This window comes from Schistocerca americana, chromosome 4 (genome assembly GCF_021461395.2).
Source record: "Schistocerca americana isolate TAMUIC-IGC-003095 chromosome 4, iqSchAmer2.1, whole genome shotgun sequence".
In the NCBI taxonomy this organism is placed as follows: domain Eukaryota; kingdom Metazoa; phylum Arthropoda; class Insecta; order Orthoptera; family Acrididae; genus Schistocerca; species Schistocerca americana.
Genome location: NC_060122.1, coordinates 227658688 through 227670722, shown reverse-complemented (window position 1 = coordinate 227670722; position 12035 = coordinate 227658688). Strand labels below are relative to the sequence as shown.

The 12035-nt window shown below is 43.2% G+C and overlaps 1 protein-coding gene across 1 annotated transcript in view; it reads left to right on the top strand.

Moving 5' to 3' along the window:
* Positions 1 to 12035, top strand: part of LOC124612630 (coagulation factor XI-like) — a 145103-nt gene that overhangs the window by 57137 nt on the left and 75931 nt on the right. Inside the window, exon 3 of the mRNA XM_047140926.1 lies at positions 7940 to 8145. Within this exon, the coding sequence (XP_046996882.1) occupies positions 7940 to 8145 (206 nt within the window). The remainder of the gene's footprint in view (positions 1 to 7939; positions 8146 to 12035) is intronic.

Sequence of the window (12035 nt, the reverse complement as noted above, 5' to 3'; positions counted from 1 at the left end):
GAACAGCAAGTTCCCTTGCCGGTCTAGGAATGGTAGAACGATGGGTTCGATGACGGTTTGGATGTACCGTGCACTATTCAGTGTCCCCTCGACGATCACCAGTGGTATACGGCCAGTGTAGGAGATCGCTCCCCACACCATGATGCCGGGTGTTGGCCCTGTGTGCCTCGGTCGTATGCAGTCCTGATTGTGGCGCTCACCTGCACGGCCCCAAACACGCATATGACCATCATTGGCACCAAGGCAGAAGCGACTCTCATCGCTGAAGACGACACGTCTCCATTCGTCCCTCCATTCACGCCTGTCGCGACACCACTGGAGGAGGGCTGCACGATGTTGGGGCGTGAGCGGAAGACGGCCTAACGGTGTGTGGGACCGTAGCCCAGCTTCATGGAGACGGTTGCGAATGGTCCTCGCCGATACCCCAGGAGCAACAGTGTCCCTAATTTGCTGGGAAGTGGCGGTGCGGTCCCCTACGGCACTGCGTAGGATCCTACGGTCTTGACGTGCATCCGTGCGTCGCTGCGGTCCGGTCCCAGGTCGACGGGCACGTGCACCTTCCGCCGACCACTGGCGACAACATCGACGTACTGTGGAGACCTCACGCCCCACGTGTTGAGCAATTCGGCGGTACGTCCACCCGGCCTCCCACATGCCCACTATACGCCCTTGCTCAAAGTCCGTCAACTGCACATACGGTTCATGTCCACGCTGTCGCGGCATGCTACCAGTGTTAAAGACTGCGATGGAGCTCCGTATGCCACGGCAAACTGGCTGACACTGACGGCGGCGATGCACAAATGCTGCGCAGCTAGCGCCATTCGACGGCCAACACCGCGGTTCCTGGTGTGTCCGCTGTGCCGTGCGTGTGATCATTGCTTGTACAGCCCTCTCGCAGTGTCCGGAGCAAGTATGGTGGGTCTGACACACCGGTGTCAATGTGTTCTTTTTTCCATTTCCAGGAGTGTAAGTTCTAGGGGACTGATGACCTCAGATGTTAAGTCCCATAGTGCTCAGAGCCATTTTTTTTCCAACGTTCTCATTCCATTAGATGGTCTCTAGGTTTCCGTATTCGTCTCTGTCGTCCACATACTATACGTGTTGAGTCTAGCCATTTTCGGTACCCTGCTCTTCACGTATTGAGATGCTTTTTATCACTTCTGGAAGTTATCTTCTCAACAAGAAGTGGAACTAACATAATGATTTTCCATTCGCTGTTTCCCGTTCCTCGTAAGATGAGAGTATACAATCTATGTGTAGCGGTTTCATTATCGCAGTTGTATTCTGTGATTTTCTGAGTATCCACTTACTTGACCCAAGTGTCATTTTTCTACACAAATTTAGTTAACGATCTCACTCTGCGTTGTTTCTTTCTCTTATCTCCATACCAGAGGAATCAGTGTGATTCATGTCTTGTTCATTGTGAACAAGCCTGTACACTAAAATCACCCACTGAAATATTTGCACTGTAAATATCATCTCCCAATTTTTTATAGCTCAGTGTAGTGGGATGCGAATTTAGTTCACGGTCTGTGAACGACGTGAGTACGTTGTTGTTGTTGTGGTCTTCAGTCCTGAGACTGGTTTGATGCAGCTCTCCATGCTACTCTATCCTGTGCAAGCTTCATCTCCCAGTACTTACTGCAACCTACATCCTTCTGAATCTGCTTAGTGTATTCATCTCTTGGTCTCCCTCTGCGATTTTTTCCCTCCACGCCGCCCTCCAAAGCTAAATTTGTGATCCCTTGATGCCTCAGAACTTGTCCTACCAACCGGTCCCTTCTTCTTGTCAAGTTGTACCACAAACTCCTCTTCTCCCCTATTCTATTCAATACCTCCTCATTAGTTACGTGATCTACTCTACTCATCTTCAGAATTCTTCTGTAGCACCACATTTCGAAAGCTTCTGTCCTCTTCTTGTCTAAACTATTTATCGTCCATGTTTCACTTCCATACATGGCTACACTCCATACAAATACTTTCAGAAATGACTTCCTGACGCTTAAATCTATACTCGATGTTAACAAATTTCTCTTCTTCAGAAACGCTTTCCTTGCCATTGCCAGTCTACATTTTATATCCTCTCCACTTCGACCATCATCAGTTATTTTGCTCCCCAAATAGCAAAACTCTTTTACTACTTTAAGTGTCTCATTTCCTAATCTAATTCCCTCAGCATCACCCGACTTAATTAGACTACATTCCATGATCCTCGTTTGGCTTTTGTTGATGTTCATCTTATATCCTCCTTTCAAACACTGTCCATTCCGTTCAACTGCTCTTCCAAGTCCTTTGCTGTCTCCGACAGAATTACAATGTCATCGACGAACCTCAAAGTTTTTATTTCTTCTCCATGGATTTTAATACCTACTCCGAATTTTTCTTTTGTTTCCCTTACTGCTTGCTCAGTATACAGATAGAATAACATCGGAGAGAGACTACAACCCTGTCTCACTCCCTTCCCAACCACTGCTTCCCTTTCGTGCCCCTCGACTCTTATAACTGCCATCTGGTTTCTGTACAAATTGTAAATAGTCATTCGTTCCCTGTATTTTACCCCTACCACCCTCAGAATTTGAAAGTGAGTATTCCAGTCAACATTGTCGAAAGCTTTCTCTAAGTCGACAAATGCTAGAAACGTAGGTTTGCCTTTCCTTAATCTTTCTTCTAAGATAAGTCGTAAGGTCAGTATTGCCTCACGTGTTCCAACATTTCTACGAAATCCAAACTGATCTTCCCCGAGGTCGGCTTCTACCAGTTTTTCCATTCGTCTGTAAAGAATTCGCGTTAGTATTTTGCAGCTGGGACTTATTAAACTGATAGTTCGGTAATTTTCACATCTGTCAACACCTGCTTTCTTTGGGATTGGAATTATTATATTCTTCTTGAAGTCTGAGGGTATTTCGCCTGTCTCATACATCTTGCTCACCAGATGGTAGATTTTTGTCAGGACTGGCACTCCCAATGCCGTCAGTAGTTCTAATGGAATGTTGTCTACTCCCGGGGCCTTGTTTCGACTCTGGTCTTTCAGTGCTCTGTCAAACCCCTCACGCAGAATCGTATCTCCCATTTCATCGTCATCTACATCCTCTTCCATTTCCATAATATTGTCCTCAAGTACATCGCCCCTGTATAGACCCTTTATATACTCCTTCCACCTTTCTGCTTTCCCTTTTTTGCTTAGAACTGGGTTTCCATCTGAGCTCTTGATATTCATACAAGTGGTTCTCTTTTCTCCAGAGGTCTCTTTGATTTTCCTGTAGGCAGTATCTATCTTACCCCTAGTGAGATAAGCCTCTACATCATTACATTTGTCCTCTAGCCATCCCTGCTTAGCAGTTTTGCACTTCCTGTCGATCTCATTTTTGAGATGTTTGTATTTCTTTTCGCCTGCTTCATTTACTGCATTTTTATATTTTCTCCTTTCGTCAATGAAATTCAATATTTCTTCTGTTACCCAAGGATTTCTACCAGCCCTCGTATTTTTACCTACGTGATCGTCTGCTGCCTTCACTACTTCATCCCTCAAAACTACCCATTCTTCTTCTACTGTATTTCTTTCCCTCATTCCTGTCAATTGTTCCCTTATGCTCTCCTTGAAACTCTACAACCTCTGGTTTAGTCAGTTTATCCAGATCCCATCTCCTTAAATTCCCACCTTTTTGCAGTTTCTTCAGTTTTAATCTACAGTTCATAACCAATAGATTGTGGTCAGAGTCCACTTCTGCCCCTGGAAATGTCTTACAATTTAAAACCTGGTTCCTAAATCTCTGCTTTACCATTATATAATCTAGCTGATACCTTTTAGTGTCTCCAGGGTTCTTCCATGTATACAACCTTCTTTCATGATTTTTGAAGCAAGTGTTAGCTATGATTAATTTATGCTCTGTGCAAAATTCTACCAGACGGCTTCCTCTTTCATTTCTTACCTCCAATCCGTATTCACCTACTATGTTTCCTTCTCTCCCTTTACCTACTACCGAATTCCAGTCACCCATGGCTATTAAATTTTCGCCTCCCTTCACTATCTGAATAATTTCTTTTATCTCGTCATACATTTCATCAACTTCTTCATCATCTGCAGAGCTAGTTGGCATATAAACTTGTACTACTGTAGTAGGTGTGGGCTTCGTGTCTATCTTGGCCACAATAATGCGTTCACCATGCTGTTTGTAGTAGCTTACCCGCACTCCTATTTTTTTATTCATTATTAAACCTACTCCTGCGTTACCCCTATTCGATTTTGTATTTATAACCCTGTATTCACCTGACAAAATGTCTTGTTCCTCCTGCCACTGAACTTCACTAATTCCCATTATATCTAACTTTAACCTATCCATTTCTCTTTTTGAATTTTCTAAGCTACCTGCCCGATTAAGGGATCTAACATTCCACGCTCCGATCCGTAGAACGCCAGTTTTCTTTCTCCTGATAACGACGTCCTCCTGAGTAGTCCCCGCCCGGAGATCGGAATGGGGGACTATTTTACCTCCGGAATATTTTACCCTAGAGGACGCCATCATCATTTAATCATACAGTAAAGCTGCATGCCCTCAGGAAAAATTACTTCTGTAGTTTCTCCTTGCTTTCAGCCGTTCGCAGTACCAGTACAGCAAGGCCGTTTTGCTTAGTGTTACAGGGCCAGATCAGTCAATCATCCAGACTGTTGCCTCTGCAACTATTGAAAAGGCTGCTGCCCCTCTTCAGGAACCACACGTTTGTCTGGCCTATCAACAGATACCCCTCCGTTGTAGTTGCACCTACGATACGGCCATCTGTATCGCTGAGGTACGCAAGCCTCCCCACCAACGGCAAGGTCCATGGTTCATGGGGGAGGTGGAGGGGGGGTGTCTTGATTATGCTTTCACTAACAAATTGAACCTGTATAAAGGAAACCATATTTTTATAAAATATATATTTCGCTCCATTCTTCAGCTTTACTACATTTCTTGGACAACACAGTGTGTAATCCACTCTGTTTTATTATTTCGATTCTGTTCCCCTTCGTTTCACTTAATCCCAAGATCAGAATATTTTCGGTCTCCCAAGCCGATAAATTGTTCAGTTTTATTTGTCAGTTTCAGAATATTTACTCGTTTTCTCTTGATTCTATACTTCAAATCTTTACGTCAAGCTGACGTATGTTCCTCTGACTTCAGCATAGTCCCCGAAGCTATCATTTTAACAGGCAACACCTTGTTTCTTTATTATTGCTCTATACTTTAGGATATAATTTTCATTGAGATATTGTAGGAAGAGAATGACACATTTTCAAGGTAAATTATGTTTTTTTAATGTTCTGGGACGTACTTATTAAAATAAGTTATGGATAAATATGATACAACAGATGTGGTGGAGCATGCTGTATAAGAGACATGGTGAAACTTAAGGCGTTCACAGAAACAAATCAAAATTTCGAGGACTAATTATTTTTTTATGGCAGAAATGTACAAAACACATAGTTAAAAACAGAATAGAGAGATTTTACAACGTGAACAAGGACACGAGAAAATGTATATGAGTCCAGTATTAAATTTAGATGTTTTTTTCAACTACAAAAGTTAGTTACTTTGCTGGAACAAGGTTTAGTACAGAAAGCCAGCTCAAAACGAGTGAAATGTTACTTAACAGTCCACTCAGCGCTCTTTATTAATATGAAAACTGATATAATTGTAAGATTTCATGAGCACACAACGGTTATCAATACACCCCTCTCCTCCTCATGGGCATATTTCAGGTCTAAAGTTGCGGTAAGCAAAGCACGGCGATCTGCTTCCGCGCTAATCAATGGGTCATCCATTTATGGTGTCTCATCTATTGCTGAAGTATGTTCTACGTTCGTTTAGAATCACTGGAACTAAAATATGTTCCGTGAGAAATGTTTCCCCGACTGTCCTCATTTCGGCCTGCCGCTGGTTAGTTCTGCAAACTAAGGTAATTGCTTGGCTTTAATGGAATTATCGGGCTGCCTTATCACCCGCCACGTCTCTTGTCAAAAGTCACTTACTGTCTCGTCGAGGACAAACGTTTCTCGCAGTTTCTCTTTGGGTCGATGGAAATTAGAAATTCCGCAGTCCTCCTACTTCCACGTGCTTTTTTATGTATGCCGTAGCGGGACTGCTACGGTCGCAGGTTCGAATCCTGCCTCGGGCATGGATGTGTGTGATGTCCTTAAGTTAGTTAGGTTTAAGTAGTTCTAAGTTCTAGGGGACTGATGACCACAGAAGTTAAGTCCCATAGTGCTCAGAGCCATTTGAACCATTTTGTATGCCGTAAACCAGGATTACTTCAATCCATTTTTTGTGTGTAGTTTTTTAGTGGCAAGAAAGAGAGAATAGTGTCGTAGAGAAAATCTCAAATACGCCTGTAGTGTTGTAAAAGAATTGTACCACCAATTAAAAAATAGACAAAACAAAATACATCACTTATGTTGCTGTGGCGCCATAAAGAAGTGGGAAATTGTTACCCACATTCGGGGCTACTTTGACCTACTGAGTCATTTCTTCACGAAAAAGTGATGATGTAATGTTGGGACAAAGTAAACTTAACGAATATTTTTAGAGTAGACATTCAGGAGCATGAGGAACAAATAAAATACTAAATTTTGAATGCAAGGACAGGAAATATTAAACTTTATTCAGAAAGTGACACGGTAATATTCAAATGTAGTACATTTCATCAACTGACTAATTAATTTTCAAATTACATATTACACTACGGTAACTATATGCAAAAGTGAATATCTAATACGTTACGAATATTGTATAGTACGTATATGAGCCTCATTACGCAAATTACTGAAGCTCCAGCACTTGAAAGTAGCCATGTTTTGTTAGTCGTAATGGACTGATGATTCTTATTAAATCGTACCAAGGATAAGGTAGTTTACCTTTTTCTTCTGACCGTTTGCGAGAGGACTTATTTCTTTCCCATGCAACTCTCCAGTTTTCTTTGTCTCCCTCATCAATCACCACAGTCGAATTCCGGAATATTCTTTTTTATCATATAAAACTATGTCCTATTACCCAGTCACTAATTTATCTTTCAATATTTTGTCGTTCTGGACATCATCTTACACATCAGAGAAACTTTCAGAATCACCATTGTCACCACTTCGGCATCTTATTAGGATTACTTGCACGCGGGATAAAGTAATACAATATTTTGCAAAAATGTTCACCATTACACACATGTGTTAAATGTATTGCCTAAACTGAAGTTCACACAAATGTTAGTTTCTCTCCCTTGCCTAATACAGACAGGTCGCAAGACTACACTCACTGTATCTTCAGCTGAACTGATGTAAAATACAGAGGTAGAATTTATTGAGATGTAATAGCTGTGAAAATATTCATGATCAACACTGAGTCCAGTGCTCTCAACACGATATTATTTCATGGAACTCACAGCCTTCTATTCATTATTTGTCCGCAGCTCGTGGTCGTGCGGTAGCGTTCTCGCTTCCCATGCCCGGGTTCCCGGATTCGATTCCCGGCGGGGTCAGGGATTTTCTCTGCCTCTTGATGACTGGGTGTTGTGTGATGTCCTTAGGTTAGTTAGGTTTAAGTAGTTCTAAGTTCTAGGGAACTGATGACCATAGATGTTAAGTCCCATAGTGCTCAGAGCCATTTGAACCTCATTATTGACACATTGTAAATGCATACTGCCTTGTTTACGCAATGCTTCTTACGTAATATTAGCGAGAAAAAAATTTAAACCCTTTTCCTGTCAGTGGAATAAAGTTACCTGCAGAGGATCAAAGTAACTCCAGCTTACGGTATTCTCATGACGTCACGTTTGGCTATTTACATAACTCAAAGCGGCTTGATCAGGAATTATGTCATTATATCCTCATTTTCCAACAAAACTTACTCAAATACATCAGGTGTTCTTTGTAGATCCATTAACTCGGTGTTTGGGCTAAAATCTCTCGTTGCAGACTGGAAGGTGTTCCCAACGACAAGAAGTATAAGGTCGCGCTGGGGATGTCTAACCAGTGCGTCAACCAGAACACGAGGAAGATCTACGACGTGGCCCGAGCGGACGTTCACGAGCGCTACACTACGGCAGGGAACGACTACGACATCGCCCTGCTCACACTCAAGGAGCCCGCGCATTTCATGCCGCTCTGTCCTCCGTGGGAAGGTCAGTACCCGTCGCTGTTGCCAATAAGTCTGTTAGCATATAGCTGATCCACGGTATCCCGACAGCCCTAAGCAATTGACCTATGGAACTGATCACTAGGTGCCGTGAGAGGCAGACCAGCCAGAAAAAAAGAACGAGCAAGGTGGCGCAGTGGCAAGCACACTGGACTCGCATTCGGTTCAAATCCTCGTCCGACGATCCTCATTTAGATTTTTCGTGATTTTCCTAGATTGCTCCAGGCAAATTGCGTGTGGTTCCTTTGAAAAGTGCGTGGCTGATTTCCTTCCCCACAGTGTCCTAATCTGAGCTTGTGCTCCTTCTCTAACACCGCGCTGTCGACGGGACGTTAAACCCCAGTCTTTCTTCCGACAGTATAAATGATAGCAGGGACTATCCTGCTGTCAGGGGAGAAACAGTAACAGCAGAATGCGACTGTCATGTGGTCTCAGTGATTTATAACGTGAACTAGTAGCTGGATGTCACCTGAGTAACAAAAGCATCAGACACAGTTCAACCATTATAAAGCAGTCCAATCGAATGTTAATGATGTGAGTGTGAAGTGGAAACGTGAAGGAACAACCACAGATAACCACGATCAGGCTGACATCGTGCACTGCCCGACAGAGACTGTCGTTCATTGCTGAGGGTGCTTTTAAAATGTCGTATCAAATCACCGGAAGGCATTACTCGTTAGTTCCAAAGTGCTTCCACCATTCCAGCTAACACTACGAATGGTCGAGTAGCTTCTCATAAGCAACACATTTCGTACTCAAAAATGAGAAATGGATCACGCTGTACCCTGTGGCAATCCGATGGCAGAATTTGGGTTTACCTGCCATTATCTCTAGTACTAGCCAGTATCCCTAGTACCTGGATATCAAGAGCTCAGATGGAAACCCAGTTCTAAGCAAGGAAGGGAAAGCAGAAAGGTGGAAGGAGTATATAGAGGGTCTATACAAGGGCGATGTACTTGAGGGCAATATTATGGAAATGGAAGAGGATGTAGATGAAGATGAAATAGGAATACGACACTGCGTGAAGAGTTTTACAAAGCACTGAAAGAACTGAGTCGAAACAAGGCCCCGGGAGTAGACAACATTCCATTAGAACTACTGACGGCCTTGGGAGAGCCAGGCCTAACAAAACTCTACCATCTGGTGAGCAAGATGTATGAGACAGGCGAAATACCCTCAGACTTCACGAAGAATATAATAATTCCAATCCCAAAGAAAGCAGGTGTTGACAGATGTGAAAATTACCGAACTGTCAGTTTAATAAGTCACAGCTGCAAAATACTAACGCGAATTCTTTACAGACGAATGGAAAAACTGGTAGAAGCCGACCTCGGGGAAGATCAGTTTGGATTCCGTGGAAATGTTGGAACACGTGAGGCAATACTGACCTTACGACTTATCTTAAAAGAAAGATTAAGGAATGGCAAACCCACGTTTCTAGCATTTGTCGACTTAGAGAAAGCTTTCGACAATGTTGACTGGAATACTCTCTTTCAAATTCTGAGGGTGGTAGGGGTAAAATACAGGGAACGAATGGCTATTTACAATTTGTACAGAAACCAGATGGCAGTTATAAGAGTGGAGGGGCACGAAAGGGTGTGTGTGTGTGTGTGTGTGTGTGTGTGTGTGTGTGTGTGTGTGTGTGGTTTGAGGTTTTCGGGCGCTAAACAGCGTGGTCATCAGCGCCCAAACGCATAGAAACAGGAACACATGCGGTGAAGGGACGAAGACGGACAGCGAACAAGGAGAACGGCTAAAGGACACAGACCTGACGCAGTTACAAATCCTCACATACAGAGGCAAAACAAGAGGAGAAGAAACGCACTAAAAAAGGAAGGAAACACAAGGAAAAGAGAACAGAAATCGAAGTGAAACAAGTAGGTAATCGTGACTGGCGGACCTCTTACCTAAGCAGTGGTTGGGAAGGGAGTGAGACAGGGTTGTAGTCTCTCCCAGATGTTATTCAATCTGTATACTGAGCAAGCAGTAAAGGAAACAAAAGAAAAATTCGGAGTAGGTATTAAAATCCATGGAGAAGAAATAAAGACTTTGAGGTTCGTCGATGATATTGTAATTCTGTCAGAGACAGCAAAGGACTTGGAAGAGCAGTTGAGCGCAATGGACAGTGTCTTGAAAGGAGGATATAAGATGAACATCAACAAAAGCCAAACGAGGATCATGGAATGTAGTCTAATTAAGTCAGGTGATTCTGAGGGAATTAGATTAGGAAATGAGACACTTAAAGTAGTAAAGGAGTTTTGCTATTTGGGGAGCAAAATAACTGATGATGGTCGAAGTGGAGAGGATATAAAATGTAGACTGGCAATGGCAAGGAAAGCGTTTATGAAGAAGAGAAATTTGTTAACATAGAGTCAGGAAGTCGTTTCTGAAAGTATTTGTATGGAGTGTAGCCATGTATGGAAGTGAAACATGGACGATAAATAGTTTGGACAAGAAGAGAATAGAAGTTTTCGAAATGTGGTGCTACAGAAGAATGCTTAAGATTAGATGGATAGATCACATAACTTATGAGGAGGTATTGAACAGAATTGGGGAGAAGAGGAGCTTGTGGCGCAACTTGACTAGAAGAAGGGATCGGTTAGTAGGACATGTTCTGAGGCATCAAGGGATCGTCAATTTAGTATTGAAGGGCAGCGTGGAGGGTAAAAATAGAGAGGGAGACCAAGAGATGAATACACTAAGCAGATTCAGGAGGATTTAGGCTGCAGTACGTACTGGGAGATGAAGCAGCTTGCACAGGATAGGGTGGCATCGAGAGCTGCATCAAACCAGATTCAGGACTGAAGACCAAAACAACAACAAATCTCTAGTACCAACAGTGAAGAACGGGGAAGGATATGTTATGGTGCTGCGGTTTTGGAATGCTCTACTCACAATACTCCAAATGCTCTCAATTGGGGAGGGATCCTGGGACCTTGCTGGCCAAGGTAGGGTTTGGCAAGCACGAAGACGACCAGTAAAAACTCTCGCCGACATGAAAGTGCGCTGTCCTGTAAAGGTGTCGCGCATGACAACCAATGCTGTCTGATCTGTTATGAAATGGAATGGCACCCCAGACTGTCACTCCCCATTGTCGGGCAGTATGACGGACGACAGTCGGCTTGGTATTCCATCGTTGCCAGGAGCGTCTCGAGACACGTTTTCGCTGGTCATCGGGGCTCAGTTTTAAGCGTAACTCATAACTCGAGAGAACTGTACTCGAGTCAATGAGATTCCAGGCCGAAGACATGTCTGGAGACGCTCTGGACAGCTGCGAGAGTTTTTACTGATTTTCATCATGCTTCCCAAAACCTACCTTGACCAGCAAGGTCACCGAATCTCTCACCCACTGAGCACGTCCAGAGAATTTTGGCCAGTGCCCTCCAACCATTTCGAGATTTTTAGTATCTAACGCGCCAGCTGGACAGAATTTGCCACGAAGTCCCTCAGAAAGACACCCAGTAACTCCATCAATCAATACCAAACCGAGTAACTGATGCATAAGGCCAGAGGTAGGCCAAAGCGATAGTGACCTGCTCAATCAGTGAAGCACTTTTTTTTAATAAGTCATGGAATTGTTTGGAAACTGTAATTACTTGTTTTTCTGTTCATGTACGACGTTCGACAATAAAGTAATGAGACTGATGTGAAAAAAATGTTGCTTACCGTTTTAGTCAAGTTTAGTGTTGTCTCCTTCAAAGTAGTTCCCTTCTGATTGCACACACTTTTTCCAGCTCCTCTGCCATTGATGGTAACATTTCTGGAACTCATCTTCTGTAATATCCTCCAAGACCCGCGTCACAGCTTTTTGGATATCTCGTGTTGTTTGATAATGGTGTCCCTTGACCAGCGTTTTGACTCATGGAAATAGAAAAA